At 32.7% G+C, this 21,413-nt stretch overlaps 2 protein-coding genes across 9 annotated transcripts in view; one reads left to right on the plus strand and one right to left on the minus strand.

The window, feature by feature from the left end:
- LOC139495131 (uncharacterized) overlaps positions 1 to 15,378 on the plus strand; it is a 41,053-nt gene extending 25,675 nt beyond the window's left edge. For 4 of the 8 annotated variants that reach the window (XM_071283288.1, XM_071283290.1, XM_071283294.1 and 1 more), the window contains 9 exons: positions 3,497 to 3,698; positions 4,179 to 4,363; positions 5,151 to 5,231; positions 5,899 to 5,979; positions 6,793 to 6,807; positions 9,818 to 9,975; positions 11,210 to 12,472; positions 12,854 to 13,110; positions 13,695 to 15,378. In XM_071283288.1, the coding sequence (XP_071139389.1) occupies positions 3,497 to 3,698; positions 4,179 to 4,363; positions 5,151 to 5,231; positions 5,899 to 5,979; positions 6,793 to 6,807; positions 9,818 to 9,975; positions 11,210 to 12,472; positions 12,854 to 13,110; positions 13,695 to 13,845 (2,393 nt within the window). In that variant the 3' untranslated portion in view covers positions 13,846 to 15,378. The remainder of the gene's footprint in view (positions 1 to 3,496; positions 3,699 to 4,178; positions 4,364 to 5,150; positions 5,232 to 5,898; positions 5,980 to 6,792; positions 6,808 to 9,817; positions 9,976 to 11,209; positions 12,473 to 12,853; positions 13,111 to 13,694) is intronic. The other 4 variants (XM_071283293.1, XM_071283295.1, XM_071283289.1 and 1 more) reach the window with 1 other exon arrangement.
- A 2,347-nt stretch (positions 15,379 to 17,725) lies between these two features.
- Positions 17,726 to 19,817, minus strand: LOC139495132 (E3 ubiquitin-protein ligase TRIM33-like). Its single transcript, XM_071283296.1, has one exon. It carries the CDS (start codon positions 19,807 to 19,809, stop codon positions 18,712 to 18,714), a length of 1,098 nt encoding a protein of 365 aa, XP_071139397.1. The 5' UTR covers positions 19,810 to 19,817; the 3' UTR covers positions 17,726 to 18,711.
- Between the last annotated feature and the right edge of the window lie 1,596 nt (positions 19,818 to 21,413).

The raw sequence follows: 21,413 nt of genomic DNA on the forward strand, positions 1-21,413 counted from the left end.
ATCCATATAATTTTATATGAATCAGATATCTGAATGGGATTTCTTATGATTGCAGTATATATCCAGTGGGGTTATTGGTCATGTTTGTATAACTAAAAACCTCATAATTTCTGCATTTTAAAAAACTGGGTATGTTAAAATAATTGGATAACAGAAATATCGAAGTGGTACATTAAAAATAAATCAAATAGTTGTATCATTAAACAAAATATAGAAATGTACTGTATACAACAAATGAATAAAAATATACCATATTTTTCATAAATTGAATTAAATATGCAGTATACATCACTTTGTTATAGAAAAGAAGATGTATTGTATAAGTATTCACTGTAAAAAATCAAAATCATATATTTGAAATCAAGTTTGAAAAAGATAAAAAAAAAAAAAAAAAAAAAAAAAATAGCACAAGTTTAAGAACGTCACAAAATAATCAAAAGCGGTAATACAAAAATTAGTGTGGACCATAACACTACAGGGAGATAGCTCTTTACCGTTAAACGCTTTAATCTACTATTGTTAGGGAAATGTTAAGCTTCTAAATAATTAGTGTTTGCCAAACTGCTATACATGTATATCCAATGAAATTTGTAATAAACTTTTATAAAGTGATTGGTTCAAATTTTAAGAAATTTTATATTTTGTCAAAATTTTGTGAAATTATAAGATCATATAATCAGCCAAATTAATTTTAGTCAATGTCTTTGGTATTACCCTAAATATTAAGGAAAAGTTTATAAATGAAATGGGCAATGATTAAAGTCAGGCTATTTTTGCAAAATGACGCAGTCATTGTTCCATTACTGGCGACCTGAACTTCATTACATTTCTCTGCCTACCACGCTTGGTTTCGTATTTACTATTTTCTATACAAACTGGAATTTGCTTGTGTTCCATCATTATGCATGAGAGGTCATTGTGTAGTAATCAGCCAGGAACCAGTTTACAACTAACTGGTTTCTGCTTGTATTCCACTACACTCGAACAAAGTGTTGTAGTTTGACGGGAACCAGTTTGGAATTTGTAAACTACAAAACGTAATCGGTTATTGTTCATTCCGTTTTGGTGTTTCATACCAACTTTTATGGTTTGAATAAGCTTAAGACCCTTCAAACATTAATGTGATAGGTATATTAAAGACTGTTTTACAAAAGGATGGAACTGTTTTGCTTTCAAAGTCGTACTATAGTGATATCTGTTATGTACGGATTTCCACTCTCACCGGTTAATTTCTTCTTTTACACGTGCTTTTGAAACTTCCTGTTTAAACATCGCAAGTTTTAAAATTGTTTTTTGAGTGAATTTAACTTATTTTAACAATCATGAAGCGTTCCAGAATTATTTTCAAGCAGTTTCTTCTTCTCTTTGATGATGGAAAATAGGTTTTTCTCAAGAAAATACCGCAAACGATCGCAGAGGAATTGAAACGTACAAGTCAAGTCGGCACCTGGTTAAATTGGCATCTAGTCAAATCGGCACCTATTTGACGTCAATTCGTCATCCAATAATATTTGTTATAATATTTTCTATTCAATTAATTAATAACTGTTACCAAGTACATAGTGAATATGTTGTTGTGTATTTAGGTAAACAACGAAACCAAAGTGAAATTATGTTGTTGTGTATAAAGGTAAACAAGGAAGCCCTTACCCAAGCTGTTGTTTTAACAATTAGACAATTATTAAAATAAAATGGAAAACTATGAGTCCCTTTCAATAAATCAAACTTTCATGCCAAATAATAAGCAAATTTAAGGTGGTTTTTTTCAGTAAAGTTTAAAAAGCATTAAACAAACAATCCTGTAAAATGCTCAACTGGTTTAAATAATGCATAAAAATATCCAATATCTCATGTATAAGCCCAAATAATTATGACGTCTGGCAAGGCTATTTTATTTTTTTTCTGTGATGTCTTCCTACGAAGTTCGTAGGAAGGCTTCGTAGGAAGGCGTCCCAGAAAAAAATTAACATAGCCTTGCCGTCATAGAAAGGTGTCCCAGAATAAAATTAAAAAAGCCTTGCCAGACGTAATAATTATTTTGACTACTCATATATATATCATTAAAAATACACAAAAAAAGTCATTAAGTTGAGAAAAATAAATATATACAAAATGTACATGAACACCCAAAAATGTGAAAGTTAGTATTTAACTCTTTTTGCTTAAATACTGAAAAAAATTCTGGCAACCCCTTACTTATTTTTACTCTTTTTGCTTAAAATACTGTTAAAATTTATATATAACATGGGTGACGAATTGACTATATCAGGTGTCGATTTAACCAGGAGCTGATTTGTCCAGGTGCCGGTTTGACTAGAATTCTATGACAAAGGTTTGAAATTACCTGAGTTTCATAGACCTTTGATAACAGTAACAAAAAGATTATTTACCTAATATTTTGTGGGAGAAGGGGGTTCAGACTATGTGGTATCAGGTCTGTTCGCGCCCAATACACTTTCGCACCCTACACGTTCGCACCTCGCACGTTCGCACCCTACACGTTCGCACCTCGCACGTTCGCACCCAAGGTCCGTTTGCACTCTACTCATTCGAGCCCAATTTTAATTCAAATTCAAGTTGAATAATTGGAAAATCATGATTGTTGTTTTAAATTGCTTTGGTGTAAATACTGAATGTATTTATAGCTTGGTATGAGTAAAACATTGAAGATTTTAAAGGAAAAACACAAAAGATAATTGTTTTTAACAGCTTGGTCCCTTTGATCTGAAACAATAAAACAATAAAATATAGGAACCAAAATATAGCAATCCACTATTATAACCAAAACATGATAAAATCTATTCAACACACAGAAAAAAACATAGTCAGAATCTCACTTCATTTTGAAAGTAGTCAATGAAACAAAGTTATAGCAATACACTAACCAGAACATGATTAAGAGTTATTCAACATAAAATAAAACGTTGACAAAATACCACTTTATTTAGAAAGGATAATTATAATTTTTAACAATACGCTATCTAAAACATGAGTAAGATTTATTCAACACAAAAAAAATGCTGTCTCACTTTATTTTGAGACAATGACAACAATTATACTTATAAGAAAACACTTGCTTACAGAGTTATTAAACACAAAACCAATTAAGATTGGGTGCGAACATGTAGGGTGTGAAAGTGAAAGGGGCGAACGGACCCGGATTCAGACTATGTACCAGTGAGAAATATACAAGCCTTTCTACGGTATTTATTTGTACAATTCAGGTAGTCTTGACCTATTCATTTGTCTTAAAAAACAGCCAGTTGTCACCTTCACTTCACACACACACACACATATACGAATATCAATTATATGCTTACGAGACATGTTGCATTGTTAAACTAATGACGGTATGTGAAAATCAAGACTTGCATAAAAACTATCCCAATATTAGAGACAGTGGCGTCATTTTTCCTCAGAGCTTTCAGCTCTTTGATTTTAGGTTCCTAATAGTTGATAATTTGTTGATATAACCATATCATTATCATATTTCCAGGTACATCAGCCCACAGCAGCAAACAAGACCAAGTATTAATAAAAGTGCCATCATCATCACACAATCAACATGGAGTCAAATCTTTAAACGCACCATCTGTTAGTAAAGTTTTGGACTTTGGAGGGACAACATTTCCAGGAGAGGTCCATTATTACAACTGCTTTGAATGTAAAATGTCCATGGGAACACATGATCATTACAGGTATGATTTTAGTAAAGTTTTGGACAACATTTCCCCTTTGTTTACTGCCTGAGATGAGATATGGCTTAGTAACTAACATCTGTTTATCTTGGTTTGCCATGGGCATTAGAAGTTGTTGATGTTTAATGTGTGCCTTTAGTTTCTTTAGATAAAATTCTATCTCAAGCAAGTAGCGTATATGAAATATTATCACAAAAAAAGTTTACTTAAAATAGCAATAACAAATTTTATAGCAGATATTTCAGGGTGTAGCTATATATTAAAATCATGAACTTTTAAAAATGTTTAAAAAATTACACATTTACTTAAGGCTTTGCAGAATTTAACAAAATCATGATTTGAAATATGCATGAAAAAAGGAAAATCACAAAAATACTGAACTCCAGGAAATTAAAAAAAAGAATAGACTTTCATCAATCAACGAAGAATTGATACAAAAATAAATGAATCCACATTAATATGTTTGTGATTATATTACAGGAAGTATGTGGAGTGTTCCATGTGTAGGTTTGCTACCATCTGTAGTATAGCGTATGCTAATCATATGATGGGATTCCACTCAGGTCAAATGTCAAGTCTTAACCTCAACATTCCATGGGAACGAAGGATGCCCAAACCTATGTACTGTTTATGTGGCTTCAGTAGTCGCTATGGCAACAAGATTGGTAAGATAAATATTAAGGTCAAAGGTTAAGTCCCAATCTGACATTTGATCAGAAGGAAAGATGAATATCCTGATAACAAGTAGATTGTATGGAAAATTTCGTACAGCTTATCAACAAAATTATGTTCTTATAAAAGTTATTCTTATTTTGTCCTTTATGTTACAAAAAAGTCCACTATTCTATGTCCGAAGTTATTTCATCCTTCCTGTTATGTCTTTATCATGTTTATGCTATTTTATCATTATTCCCTAATCTATTTTTTCCGGTTTCTGTTACAGCTAATCAACCACTGTATGTCCTAATCCAAGTTATTTTATCATTATATCCTAATCTAAGTTATCTCCCCTTTCTGTTACAGCTAACCATCTTGTGTTCTGTATGAAGAGTTCATGTTATGAGTTATCTCCACTTTCTGTTACAGCTAACCATCGTTCTGTATGAAGAGTTCATGTTATGAGTTATCTCCACTTTCTGTTACAGCTAACCATCGTTCTGTATGAAGAGTTCATGTTATGAGTTATCTCCACTTTCTGTTACAGCTAACCATCTTGTGTTCTGTATGAAGAGTTCATGTTATGAGTTATCTCCCCTTTCTGTTACAGCTAACCATCGTTCTGTATGAAGAGTTCATGTTGTGAGTTATCTCCCCTTTCTGTTACAGCTAACCATCTTGTGTTCTGTATGAAGAGTTCATGTTGTGAGTTATCTCCCCTTTCTGTTACAGCTAACCATCTTGTGTTTTGTATGAAGAGTTCATGTTATGAGTTATCTCCCCTTTCTGTTACAGCTAACCATCTTGTGTTCTGTATGAAGAGTTCATGTTATGAGAATCGACCAGAGCCAGGAACAGAGTGCTACAGAGAAGAGGGTAATTCTTATGTTCTTAAATACAAAACTATTCAATTTAAAAGGTCAAAAATATTTAATTTAAAATCAATTAGTTTAATTCAAAATTCTCTTTTAAAAGCAGCAATTAAAATAGTAGTCACACAGAAATGTTTACCAGTCTTTTTTTGAAAAAAAAATGATTAACCAGTAAAATGTACATTATTAATGGCCTTGGCGATAAACCTTGTGATTTATTGATATAACGACTGGTTTATTGTGACTTAGGATTATTAAAAAGATTGAGCAAACCAAATCTCAACAAAATCCATATGGTGAACTTCTGCATTTCATATCTAATGATATCGAGGAAGCAATCATAAAAAATAATCACAGAATGATACTGCAATGAGCTTTGACCACTTTTTACTGGATTTTTCATAAGAAAAATTGGTAATTGGACTTGTTTACCACTTCAGAGACTGTTTTGCAATTAACTCTCCTAAAGGAATACCAGCAACAAATGCAAAAGCTTGAAATACATGTACAGGTGCATTCAAAAGTTTGAAATATATATGATGTAATCTATGTTAAGGGTCATTTCACTATGGTATGGCAACCTTGTTTAAAAAGAAGGGAGTACTTTTACTTAATTAGATTATTCATTTGAATCTTATCAAAATTATATTTATGTTAATTTATCTTTATAGAAGAAGAGGACCCTCGACATAAACCAGGAGCCTCATTATTGGATGCTTTAGGTCTGGTCAAGAGGAGGACCATTACTCCTAGTAAGTTTTACAATCAGTAAAGAGTATGCGGCCATTTTAGATTCGAAGAATGAGGACTTCCATTAAAACATGCATGGTACCCAGGGAAGGCACTTTAAAAATGGGGTAACAACCCATAGAGGCAAATTCAAATTCACTAACATTTTCACTTTGCAAAAACATATTAGAGATTTAGAAGTGTCTTCAATGGGTCATATGAATGTTTTTATGGAACTGCTTTGATTCAGATTATTACATTTAAGTTTAATTTTCCTACCAAATCTTGTCTGTAAAAGAGAAGTATCATAACCCCAAATGAGTTTTACTTTTGTTATCTTTTCTTTTAAATAAAAATAAAATATTTATATTATAGAAATACAACTTTTTTAGCACATTTTTTTTTTCATTTTTGGACTGAAATACAAGGGTAGACAACTCAAATAATTTAATTTTGTAATGGATGACATTGTATTGTTTTTAAGAAGCAAGAACATTACGTGTAGATTTTTTGAAAATATTTAAAGAAAACTAGTTATCTTTTGAAACTTTAATAACCAGCTTTAAATTTCAGAGAGGCATTTTACCAAATTATGATTTTGATCCTTATTTCACAGTTCGCACAACTTTAACTATTTTTTTGAAAAAAACCAGGATATACATGTATGTAAAATTTCAGAATGAAAATCAATATGAGGCATTTGGCATTGATATATTTATGCATCAATCTTTTTAACCTAAATAGACATCTAGAAGTATTCTATGACATGATCTGAACTACCACCATGTTCTTTTTCATCTTTTTATATTAACCCTGTTAACTGTATTTGTCTGTAGGATCTGGGGAAGGAGGTAAGATCAGCAGCTTCTGTGCGTTTGTGTGAATGTGTTTTCATTAATAAATCATAAATTTAAAGTGCACTGATTAATGGGCCGTCTCAAAAACATTTTTTCTAAGTGCAAGTGTAAGACATTTCAGTTTTAATTTGAGATGAAAGCCACAATTTATGCATGTGGAATTATATTTATTCTGGACAAAATAATTAGTTATGAATAATGAGATGGTCCCTGAAGCTTTGCTTTTGCTTTAATATATCATGTATATTTTATAATGTACATGTATGCACAACTTTTGATATTGTAATGTGTAGCCAGCATGCTGAATGCATTTACAGATGTTGATTTCTTAGCTGTGCGCTCAACTCTTTTGGTATACGCACTAATTATGCTAATATTAAATGATTCATGAGAGAAAAGAGTTTCTGGATATGCATGAAATATTTGCCACTGGACAAAAGTGAAGGGATAGGTAAATGAAACACTCATTAAGACTAAAAGAAAAAGACCAGCACTTATATTCTTGTTTCTTTTCCTCATTATTCCATGGAGCAAACCTTGCACCTTATTTCAAGCGGAAGTGTAAAATGGCCTGTATCATCATGTATCATTGATATAAACCTTTCCTGTGGTTTGTGATATATTATCTGCTTCACTATGTATGCTGGAAGCTTCGATTACAAAAGCTAAAAGATTAACAAACCTTTTGTGCAATAAAATTAACTATGGATGTTAGTTTTGTTTCTTAAACTGTTTATTTGTTTATATTTTTGGAGCAAGACTTTTTTTTACTGTGTGGTAAATTATTAAGTATATATTGATATTTTTTTTGTATTTTCATGTCAGTCATGCCATTTGCAATCCTATTTGAGTTTTCTGTATATTTATGAGCTAATAGTGTAGAATTTAAAATTTTGTAAAGTTTGAGCTTGTTGTCATTTCCATATTAAAAAAATATTAAATTTAGCATGCTTATTATGTATATAATTATGAGCTGAGTGATTTGATTGCTAATTTTAAAAAGCTTGAGCTTGTCATGAAATTTGTCAATATTACTGAAGTGCTGCTTATATACATAAAACATTTTAAGAACAACTTTGAAGTTCTTGCATCTGTACAATTGTAATTAATGTACTAGGCTTATATTAGCTTTTGTAATAATGTTATTTTATCCTTCTATCTTAAAAGATAAAAAAAAGTTGGTTGTAATTGTTTACTTCAAAATTTCTTAAAAGAGAAGCTGACAGCCTGACACACAACAGTACACAAAACCAGGGGTTAAAAAATTCACTAGCCCGACGCCCAGGATTAGATCATTTGCGCCTCGTTAACCTCGTTAAACTTTAACCCAATATGCCCGACGGACTAGTAACAAAACATTATTGGCGTTTCCAAAATAGATAGTGGTAAATCCCTTCATCCCTATTCTAACTTAGTCAAATCAGATTAAATTACGTCATCCGGGATTCGAAGCATTTGAACTGGTTTGTACAGGTCTAGGGTTGCATTCAATATTGTAGTGGCTACTTAGGGCTATGCAGATTTATGACTATTGAATGAGTAGCTAGCCTAGCTGCTACATAGATATTGATAGCAGCTAGGCTAGCTACTCGTTCAGTAGACAAAAATCTATGTAGCACTACGTAACCCTACGATATTGAACGCGACTCTGTTGTAAATAGAACAATTAACTCAGGGTGGACAGGTATCATCTATTGATTGCAATATCTCACACTTTTAATATCGATTTCTCAGTACAGGGGGTATTGTACATTGCTTCTGTCGAGATTTTCAATTAATCGGTAGATGAAGGGGGTACTATTGAGGCTGAAAATTCATCTAGAAAAAATGTAAAATACGATCGGGAAAAGCGGAAAAGAACATATAAAGACAGAAAGATTCCCCTAGGCAAGGTCGACTGTGGCGCCAGGATGAAATTTCTGAGACCATGTTCTGCGAATATTGCCAGTGTTTTCCCGAGCATCCCAATAAAAGGTCTCCCTTGTATGTGTGGACAACTAATATAATAATTAAACCACTTGTTTCACACGATAAAACCAATAAACATGTTTTCTCTGCCAGAAAATAAACTAGTTTAAAACGGTGTATAATGTCCCCTTCAAAACATGACACCCACCATGTATTATGCAGCAAACTGATTTGTAAGGCATACATGGGCTAGCAGGTCAGTTTTGATGGGCTAGCAGTTCTTCGAACAGTGCTAGTAAAATCCTGCTGCCAATAAGTCCTGGGCTAGTTATCTGGAACAACATTTTTTAACCCCTGAAAACACAACATAAAAAACTACGACTGAGTAACATGAACTTCACCAAAAGCTAGGAGTGATCTCAGGTAATCTGCAAGTGTAAGCAGATTCTGCTCCACATGTGACACCCGTCATATGTTGCTCATAAGGTTTCAAAGCTATACTCAAACTAGCAGTCATATTTTTATTTTATTTTTTTGGGGGGGGGGGGGGGGAGAAAGTAAAACTATTATTGTGGACAAATATACTATTCTTAAATATTAAAAATGATACAAAAAACTTAATTCTACCAATTGAATATAGTTTCTGTAGTTCTCTGAATTTTGTCTAAGTATTATTATGCATAGCAATGAACAGTATTAAAACATTGTAAAGGGTTTTATCAAATAATTATTAAAGTAATCATTGGTTTAAGAATATGTGTTCCGTGTAAACTAATAATACCTAAAGTTTCCTTGAAACATCTACATACTACAGCTGAGGTGGATTGTGCCAATTTTACCTGCACATTGTGGGAGTGGGCACAGAGTGAACCAAATACTCTACTGCAATCTTTCAAAAAACACATGCCAATTCTGTTCATTTAAAATTGAGCATATAAATATATTGAAGCACAAGTTGAGCTTTTTTAATTCAATTTTTTTTCCAAATCTGAGATTTAATTTACATTAGACAAAGGAACAGTCAATGATGGGTAGTTCCCTGAGCTGTAGTGTACTGGTACCTTTGAATATTACTATGTTACTATGTATTTTGCAGTGTACCCTAAATCAGCAGAGACTTCCCCTGTAGAAGACAGCAAACCAGGTCCATGGGATCCAGCGTATGTACCCCCAGAACTCCAGGGCTCACAGAACAGGAAGACCGTCAAGTTAAAGGACACTATTACACCTTCTAAACATTCAATCTATAGAGGGGTAAGAAAAAAAACAAAAATACTGAACTCTGAAGAAAATTCAAAACAGAAAGTCCCTTATCAAATGATAAAACACATCAAACGAATGGACAACAACTGTCATATTCCTCACTTAGTATGGGCATTTTCTTATGTAAAAAATGGTGGATTGAACCTGGTTTTATAATGCTAAACCTCTCACTTGTATAACAGTCCCAAAATTCCCATTATATTTATAACGATGTGTGAACAAAACAGACTAAAATTGACAAAATTGGGATACATCACCGTGTCACAATCTTATTCCTCCTTTTTTTTTGTCATTAGATTTAGGTAGAGATTCAAACTCATAAACTTGTCGAAGATAAACTGATCAGGCTATGGCTAAAAACTAAATACAAGTTGTAGACAAACAAAACATACAATACTGACCAACTCAAACCGTTCAAAATTGTGAAACATGTTTGAGAAGAGTGAGTAAATCCTGCTCCAAATGTTGATGTCATCATGAATTTCACAAGTAAAAATTCTGTGGCAAGTATAATTCGGTAAAAATGTACAGTAAATCAAATTAAATAAGGCTGTTTTGTGTCTGTGCAACACTCCTTCACTAAACAACACTACTTAGATTATTCTTTGTTGAGTTTTTTAAGTGTGTTTTACTCTGACCAAAGACATCCACAAAAATTGGTATCCAATGAATATGATGAATAAAGATCAACCAACTGGTGGCTAGAAAGACTGACAAATGACAAGCCAGAATAAAAACATAAAAATGTGTATTTAAACGTTCTAAACTGACTTTTGTATTAATTTCCACATTTATAAGTTGTTCAACAACTTCAACAACAATTCCCTTGTTGTAAATGCAACTATGTTCTTTAAATATGCAAAAGAATCTATACAAAACATTTTAATCATTGACAATTTTCAAAACATTTTATAAATCATCTGCACAATCGTAGACAATGTCTCACAGATTTTAAATGTATGATTTGATGTTTTTTCTCATTTCATGAAATTGGAGAAAACAGTATTGTATTTTGAGCTCTGATGTCATCAATTCATGATTTGATAGACACAAATACCCGTTTACTTGTTCCGATTTCACGTCGCCAGTAAACTTAATTTTTGACCATCAAATCACCAATTGATGTAATAGGAGCTTAAATTTCAGTTTATCTCCAAAATAACATCCATTTGCTCAAATTGATATTATATAAATTTCATGACAAATTTGTAATAATTCTTTTCAGAAGCCAAAGTCAAAATGTAAAAAAACCTTGGAAATGGATACCAATAATTCAGAGGAAGCCAGTACTTCTTACAAGGGAAATAATTTAGAGCAAGCTGGAACTTCTCACAAGGGAGATAATTCTGATGAAACTGAAGAGAAGCTTTTAGCTGATGAAGGAAGGGACAGTGGTGGAGATAAAGATGAAAAGGTTGAAAATCAAAGAACTGAAAGTACTAAAGACAAAGCTGAAGCAGAAAGAAAAGAAAATGAACTGCTTGATTTTGACAATGAAAACGATGGTGCTGAAAGTGGAGATGAAAATAAAATCAATGAAATTATAGATGCTTTAGATGAAGATGAACTGTTGCAAGAGGAAAATGAACAAGTTAGTGACAAAAATGTGACATTAGCAAAGGAAAGTGATTCTGAAAAAGTAGATGAAAATAATCTAAAAGAAAGTTCTAATGAAAAGGATGAAAAAATTCAAATTTTAAGTGAAAAAGATGAAAATTTAGCAGATAATTCTGGTGATGTGAAAAGTCCGAATGATAGTATAGAATCAAGTTCTGATGGTGTCAAAAGTCCTACAAACAATTCAGATGACAAAGAGAAAAGTGACAATTTGAAAGAAGATGAGAAAGACGATGAACATATTGATTCTGAGAAACAAGCTGCAACAGATGAGAAAAGTGAAGTTGCAGAAGAATCTTCATCAAAAGATAAAATAGATGAAACTGAATCTAATGAAAAAGATGACAATTCAAAAATTGAAGATGATTCAGAAAAACAATTAAAAGATGAATCCACTCCGGAAAAGGATGAAATTGTTGATGAATTGTCATCAGAATGCAAATTAGATGAAATCAATGAAGATAAAAATGTAGACAATACTGAATCAGAAAAAGATGTCAGTGAAAAAGTGAATATTGAAGAATCTACCAATCCAGACATTGAAATGAAAGATGAATTATCATCACAGAATAAAATAGATGAAAATGAATCAGAAAGTAAAGAAGTGGTTCAAAGTGAATCAGAAAATAAAGAAGTGTATCATAGTGAATTACAACAAAAAGAAGTGGTTCATAGTGAATTAGAAGAAAAAGAAGTGGTTCAAAGTGAATCAGAGCAAACAGAGGAATCAGGACATGAAACAAAAAATGTTGAAAAGGAAAGCCAAGAACCTCATTCAAGTCATAAATTGTCTGAAACAGGAAGTGAAAATAAGGGAGATAATGATAGTACAAAAGAAATTAAAAGTTCTCCAAAAGTTGAAGATTCAAAGGTAAGAGTTAAGTCTCTTTAAATATCTGAGTTACATTACGCATACTTGTTTTATAATTTTAACTTTTCTATGCATTGTGCTTAGTTCCTTTGCCATTATTTGTATTGGAATTATATTATATCACAGGAAAATGACCAAATCTCCATGAATATACATGAAATAACTGCCACTTGATGTTAAGGAAGCAACAATCAATCAATCTGACACACATAAATTTTTGAATTCCACAGAAATAAGGTATGGCTATATGTATGCTCTGATAGGCAACTTGTCTAGTCACTTGGCAAAAAAATGGTGGATAGGTTGGGATTTCTTTCTTCCAATTCACAATCCGTTTATTAATTAACCACCAGTTTTAATGACATGCTATTTACCTTTCAGACATCACACCATCAATCTGATGATAAAAGATACTATGGCAGCAGGTCACATGACCATAGATCAGATAGTCACAGATCACATGATAACAAAAGGTCACATGATGATAGGAGGTCACATGATGATAGGAGGTCACATGATGACAGGAGGTCTTATGATGACAGACGGTCACATGATAGACAATACCATGACGATAGGTCATACCACCACCAGGGGGGAAGATATGATGATAGGAGTAGACACAGACATCAAGATGATAGGTATGATCTTTAAGTACAGAATCAAATAAGTCAATCCTGCAACTGTTGGCCCTTGGTCATGTTAGTGGTTTACTCAGGGATAAATAGTCTTATCTGTGCAGGTTTTTTTGGTGCACCAAGGACATCTTTTTTCTGCACACTAAAAAATAACATTGATTTTTTTTTCTAAAAATCAAGTACTAGAAATTTGCTCTCTCTTCCAGTCTGAAACGAATTCATACTTATTCGATGGATACTAAAAAAGTACGCAGGTTAATATAATAGTTATTTTTTTTTCTCCATCAACAAAATTGGTACCCATGAATCTACAGCATGGGGTACATTCACTACAGCCCATGTGGATCATTTCCATGAAAAAATATGAATTAAGCTTCTGAATACAATATGTATTTTTTCAATCTAAAGAAAGTTTTAAGTACATAGCAGTTGTCTAGATGGATAATAATTTCATAAAAACTAGATAGTCAGCTGTACTTCTTATGATTTCTTCATCTTTGTACGACAACAATGAAATTATCTGATTTTTTTCCCTTCATTTCATCAATTTTTATATATTTACAGAAAGTTATGTTTATTTTTTCTAGGAGTAATGATCGTGGATATCATGACAACAGAGGTTACAATGATCAACGTGACAACAGAGATCATTATAGAGATGACAGACGACACCACAACAGAGGTCATAATCAAGGTCGTGGTGGATATGGAGCTGGGGGTTACCATGGTTACAGATGATCTGTGTTTTAAACATTTAATTGACCTTAAAGATCAGTATCAAAGTTGTGGTGCTTTTAGTTACCATGGCAGCTAACATAAAACAAATTTATAGAATTTACATTTTGAAATATGTCAAATACGCAGATTGTTGAATGGCTGTAAATGGCTGCTGTCTATGATTCCATGTAACACTGCTGTTACAAGATGAAAAGAAGTGGAGGCAATTTTACAAAATACCCATAATGCAGTTTAATTTGTATACTTTTATGAAGTCTATGCATGATAGTTCTGAACAAAATGATACAAATATGGTTTGTGAGTCTGTTAGAGTGACTCAATGACAGTTGAGCGATGTTTAATCATATCAGTCAAGAGGGCAAACACATGAGTAATCTTTTGGTGTATATATTATCCCACATCTCAGTTATTTCTTACCTGAACAAGATTTCAGGTTGTACATAAGCAGTAAATTGTACAGAATTTTTTACATCCCAACCTATGAAAGTATGGGGACATTATGTTTGACGGTCTGTCTGTCTGTCAGTTACTTATCATGTTAATTATTTGAGTTCATATAGTTTACCATGTTATTGTGGTCATATAAACTTGAATCTTAGTACATCATCATGTGATTTTTTTAAGACATATGCCAAAAAGGAATAAACTCATTTTTTTGTGGTTCACTGAACATTCAAATGAAAGTCCATATTCTTGTTTCGTTTATGTTTATGTAAATTAGGTAAAGCCATGCATGAATAAGGTTGTCGAAAGTTGTACTGAGAGACATATATTTTAAATTTTACTCCTTAAAATAATATCATTTTCTGCTCCATTAACAATGTTAACCAGATGTGTAAAATGCTCTTTACACATGATATTTCAGGTTGTTAAATTCAAAATATTATAGCCACAACTTTTCAATGGCTTTCATGTAATAAAACAGTTGTAGTCTTTAAATTATGTAGTTTCTATTACCATTTTAGGTATTAAACATCCTCAGGTCAGTTTCTATTTAATACTGTAAACCAACTTATTTTCAAGAGTATTTTATTTCGCCTTTTAACCTTTCTAGTCTACTTCCAAATTTTTTATTTCACTTGATGTTATTTAGTAAGAATAGATCCAAGTCTAACATATTAGCAAAAGTATGTATTCGCGTTCTTTTTCTACTCACAAAAGTCACGAAAATAAATCGCTAGATAAGATAAGTTGGTTTACAATGATTGCTTACAGGTATATCAGACGATATATTAAACAAAATATGAAGTTAATTTATTTCACCTATCCTTAAGATTATAAATATGATTCCATTTCAATATAAAATTATTTTTTTAGATAAAAAACTTTAATACCATGAAAATTGTTAAGCCATTAAATTTACATGTTTAAAGTATTTGACTCTGTTGTGAATACTAATCAATAGTGTCTGGTTTTGTTTTTTATAATATTGTTAAAGATATTTTCATTTTTCATTTTGTCATCCATTATTGTTTTTTGCATATCTTTTTTATCATGTAAATTGTATAAGAATATTAAAGATACAAATGAATATTTCTGTTGTGGTGTTTTTTTTAGTCCCCTACATACGAAGTCTTAGGGGACTTTTTGTTTGCACTCTGTCCGTCTGTCTGTTCATCCGTCAGGCTGGCAAATCAGTTTTAAAGACTTTTTTTCTTCATGCTTGAAGATGTTGATTTGATATTTGGTGTATTATTATATCATGCATGACAAGTTACAGGTCAAGGTCCTTTTTCACGATTTAAGCTGTTCCCCTTGTTCTGTTAAAGCCCTTTCTCTAGAATTAAATTTTTGATGAAATACTTATTATAAGATTTCAAAGGGAAATAACTAATTTTTAGCTCAAAGAGCTTTTCTCATCACTTGGTGTCCCTCCTTGTGTGTCGTCTGTCGTTAACTTTTACAAAAATATTCTTCTATGAAACTACAGGGCCAAATTTAACCAAACTTGGCCTCAATCATCATTGGAGTATGTAGTTTAAAAAATGGGTGCGATTGCCAGCCCAAGCAAGAAAACAAAGATACTAATCTGGAAGCAACTGCCATGATTTTCCCTTGGACAGGAACAAGACAAATCAATACTAATACAAACTACACATCTTTATTCTTAAACCATCTAACATCAACTAACTCAAAAACAGATTATGAGTCCAATCTTACATTCTAATAACCTGGAATAGCCTAACCTCGAACTGGATTCAACCGTACAACATAACACAATGGGGTAAATTATTTGCCTGAAGTGTAATAGAAGTGTATGTCTAATAGTAGAGCTATATTATAATCACCTTGTCTTCATACCTTTAACAGGTTGCCCCACCTTTGATTATACGTTGTCTGGATAATTTATTTTGGCAAATGCTGAAGTTTGTTATCTTGTAAGCTTAAAAATTAAACCTGGACTTTTGCACTTCTGTTTTGTTGAATTCCCTTATTGGAACCCTTCACATTATTTTAAAACCTTCATAAAATTGTGAATGGAAATGGGGAATGTGTCAAAGAGACAACAACCCGACCATAGAAAAGACAACAGCAGAAGGTCACTAACAGGTCTTCAATGTAGCGAGAAATTCCCGCACCCGGAAGTGTCCTTTAGCTGGCCCCTAAATAAATATATACTAGTTCAGTGATAATGAACGCCATACTAAACTCCAAATTGTACACAAGAAACTAAAATTAAAAATAATTCACGACTATCAAAGGCCAGATGCGGCAGGTTTAAACATGTTTATGATTGTTACGTATATTTGTGTTTATAGGGTTTCATTTCCAGTGTGTCTGATGTATAACAATACCAGTATAATGTAGGAATAAGTAGATGTGGTATTATAGTTTATGAGACAATTCTCCACCAGGGACCAACTAACATAGAAGTTTACAATTATAGAACAATTTCAATAGTATATATCTTATATGTTTGGCCTTGATTAAATGTAGAATGCAAATTTCGAAACATTAGTCAGCAAGAACTCGACAATGTATAAACAATTGCCTAATTCATTAGACTGTTTAAGACCATGACTCTCATATAAATAGTTGTTCCTTTGCTATACGAATTACTTTTGTATTTATCTAGTATCCAAGCAATCCCACTGCTGGATCACCATTGTGTGTTCGACTTATTTACAAGGATTGCGATGTTCCTTCCATAGGTCAGAGATTCCTTTCGGATACTCTGGATTCTTCCACAATAAACACTTACCCCAATGATATACCTATTAAGTAGTCTAAAAGCTTTATACCATATATATTTTATTATGTATATAATATTACACTTTAACGAGATTAAGGTGGTTCCTAACACTACATAGAGATAACGCTGCAAAAATCAGATAAACGTTTGAATTATGTTGTTTTGTTAAGGGAATATTAAGCATCTCAATAATCAAGATTAGTGTTTGTCAAACTGCTATATAACCATCGACATTTTTCTGATAAAATTGTTGGTTCATTTTTTATGCCCCACCTACGATAGTAGAGGGGCATTATGTTTTCTGGTCTGTGCCTCCGTTCGTCCGTCCGGTTAAAGTTTTTGGTCGAGGTAGTTTTTGATGAAACTGAAGTCCAATCAACTTGAAACTTAATACACATGTTCTGATCTTTCTAATTTTAATGCCAAATTATAGTTTTGACCCCAATTTCATGGTCCACTGAACATAGAAAATGATAGTGCAAAGTTCAGGTTAAAGTTTTTGGTCAAGGTAGTTTTTGATGAAGTTAAAGTTACATCAACTTGAAACTTAGTACACATGTTCCCTATGATATGATCTTTCTAATTTTAATTCCAAATTAAAGTTTTGACCCCATTTTCACGGTCCACTGAACATAGAAAATGATAGTGGGAGTGGGGCATCCGTGTACTATGGACACATTCTTGTTTTTTAATATTAATCAAGGTGTTGGATACCACCTTACAGTCAAATTATTTCTGCAACAACAACTCTACCAGAGGAGAGGGAGGTTACTAGGAACTTATTACTGTTTTCTTTGAACCTAATACCCCATGGTTTCACTGTCCCAATGTCGTCACATGGAATTATTCTGATCAGTTTTCCTGATGCGGAAATTTGATGTATATTACTCGATTTGTTAGAACAAATATAAAGGTTTCCATGGAAATCCATATCTATTCCTCTCGGACCGGCCAACTTTGGATTTTTGTAAGTAAATTGTTTCGTACCACCGTCTGTACAAACCACGCTACTCGGCCCATCAGCATAAACGTATTTGTTTTTTTCAGACACACATACATAAAACGTATTGCCATTTGTTTTTGTTTCTTTAATTTTCTGACCGTTTGACGCATTTAACCACACAATGCATTTATCACATGCAGTGACGAATTGGTTATTTGAATTCATATAACGTAATCCACCAACCGGAACAGTAAGTACTATTTTCCATCCAATGGTCATTGTGTGAATATTGATCAACTGAACTTCTTGTGAATCTATGAAAGCAACTGCTAACTCATTTTCTCGGAATTTTGCGATATCATATGGTCCATTGTGAAACTGAATATCCGAATGAAATACGCCATTGAGATTAAACTTCAGGAGTTTTTTCTTATATAAGTTACTTATGAAAATGAATTCTTCAGTAAATATTCCACACACCGCCGACCATCTTGTCTCCCCTGCATCAAGAGTAAAGAGAGATTTTACCTTCCCTGTATGGAAGTTAGGTTCATTCGGGTTCGGGACCATTTCAATTGAAGAAGACCCCTGTGACCCTGACTGAATATTTTCATTAAAGTCAGGTTCTTTCTGGTTCGGAACTGAATTAATTGAAGAAGACAGTGACTTTGACTGAACAGTTTCATGTTTAGTTTCAATGCGGATTTGGCCGAGAGATTTAACCATTTCTTCAAAGTTTTCTACTACACGGTTTTTTTTCAAAACTAAACGATTTTTCATTAATGTCTGAAGTAGCTTTTATTATGTCAGTTTCTATTTTATCTTTCATCGGAATGAGTTTGTTGATTTCAATCAAACACTGAATATCGGACCCATCTTTCACACATGTACTCAAAATTCTGTGCCAGTTATCTATAGTCGACTTTAAACTCGACATTTCAGTCAATTTATCTGTAAGTTGTATAAGTATTTCTTTCTTTGTGATAGTCAATTCATCTTTTACAGCTTTTTCCATTTTATTGACATGTTCGATTATGTCTTTCTTCAAACTTTCGATTTCTGAAAATATATTGTTGTCCAAATTTTCAACGTTAACCACATTTTTCTCTGTGCCTTCGATGGATTTATCAAGTATCATTTTCCATAGCATAATCAGCTCTAGAAATTCTATTGTCTGCTTGGATTCCTTTACGCCAGCTGCAGCATCTTCTATTACAACGACTTTTTCGCACTTCCGATGTTTTACGGTTGCACAAACAGTGCAGCATGGCTTATTGTGATCTACACAATAAATCTCTATAAATGTATCCGAATGATCTTCGCACGTGGTAGAACCGGAAACAGCTTTTGTCTTGTCTGCTTGCACCTCTTGTAATGTAAGAATTTTATGGTTGGAGGACATTTTAAACTTACGGTGGTAGTTTTCACAAGTACAACATAGTGCTTCCTGACATACAGTACACCATGACACTGCCTTTTGAATGATATCGCTAAGTTCGCAAACGTTGCACAGTTTCTCTTGCTTCTGTAAAGACTGTCGGTCAATCATCGATATAATTAAATGATTGTTTGGGAGTTCCTCAGCCCAACATTCCCGATTACTGAACCGCTCACCAATAGACACAAATTGTCGACAAACGGGGCAGCTGAAGCCTTTATTCTCGTGTTTGTCTTTTGTAACGGTTGATAAAATGTACGTATGAATGCATACCTTACAGAAAGTATGTAGACATGGTAAATACTTCGGAGTTTTATACGTCTCCAGACATATACTGCATGTTAACAGGTCGTCTCCTTCTTTTCCTACTTTTACTGAGCCAGACGCCATTTCTTCAAGTGTCTTTATTCCTCATGAATGAAATGTATAGTTGTTGTCAAATTGATAATTTATCAATGTACAGTATATTTATTGAACTTTATAGATCAGAGATAATGCGCACATACTAGATATACGATGAACGTTAATGTCCGAAAATGCAAATGAATGTCAATCTGACATATGATTAAAGATAATATTGAGGGAGATCAAAGTGTGTTCCTGTCTTACGTATACGATACGATTAAATATGTTTGTATTTTCGTAAGATCACCGATAGATTTTGCATATAATATGAGTAATTCGATAGAATCAATCAATTACGAAAACTTCGTATACAAGTTTTTTACCGAATATATTATTGTACAGATGTTTTGATTATTCTTGACAGTTTTGAATAAGCCAATGGAATGTTTTGACCGTTAGCATCTGTTCCAATGCCATTAAACGCCATAAAATATATTGTTGCAATATTTCACGAAAGGTTTGGTTTGGTTGAAATCTGTCAAAAGTTGCAGAAACAGGGATGAAAACAAGGCGAAATTTTGAAGTACGGTAAATCCAGCAACAGGTTACGAGGATCATTATTCTGTTTATTCGCCTAGTTGCAAAATGTAAAGCCTGGTATCTTAGGTGAGATTGTAAATAGGAACTCTGTTGTACACAAGATCGATACAGATAATGGAACATGTCATCGAGACACGCACAACTCTAGACGGCCATAACATTCCACGCCAACTTTGCTTTGCTCTTACTTCTATATGTCGCTTGCTTAGTGAGGAGCTGCTAAATACCATTTTTAAGTTTTTGGTTTGACCCAGACGGTTATTGAACACATGAAATATACAACACTAAAGGTGACCACGATATCATGAGATCAACGTGACTATTACTAGTATTTTTAAATGATGTGACCACATATAAACAATGGCTGTCATTTTTGAATTGAGTTTATCATGGCATTTGTTCTATGCTGGTCAACCAAGTGATATGGAATGGTTTAATCTAAGGCAATAACTTTTTTATTTGGATAACGTCCCAAGTTGTGAATTGTTGCAATGAACTTCCGCGCATGCGCAGACGTTATATGACAGATGTTAAATACATGTTTTAACGTTGTTTTCGGTCAGTTTCATAAGAATGGGGATAACAATATTGTAGTTTAATCTCCGACGGCATCAATTGATGATTTTATGGTCGCAAATACACGTTATTTTATTTTGTGATCATCAAATCACCAATTGATGCCGGCGAAGCATAAAATACAATATATAGTTTTCTCCTTAATAAGATAAAATTCACACTAAAAATGTGTTTTATATTGACACAACTATCTGAATAACAACAGCAAACTCCTCGGAAACTTTAAAACAGAAATTCCGTAATCCAATGGCTAAATTACAAGCTAAAACACAACAAACGATTGAATAACAACTGTACGTCATATTCCTGACTTTGTACAGGCTATATATGTTTTTAAAATATATATATATATATATATAATTTTTCACATTAAAGAGGGGAAAAAAACCAAAAATACAGTCTTCAATGTTTCTATTAGAACGAAATAATTTAAAACTATTTCAATAACAACCACTCACCCGGAGACAAAAGAA

The sequence above is a fragment of the Mytilus edulis genome, chromosome 11, assembly GCF_963676685.1.
Source record: "Mytilus edulis chromosome 11, xbMytEdul2.2, whole genome shotgun sequence".
NCBI lineage: Eukaryota > Metazoa > Mollusca > Bivalvia > Mytilida > Mytilidae > Mytilus > Mytilus edulis.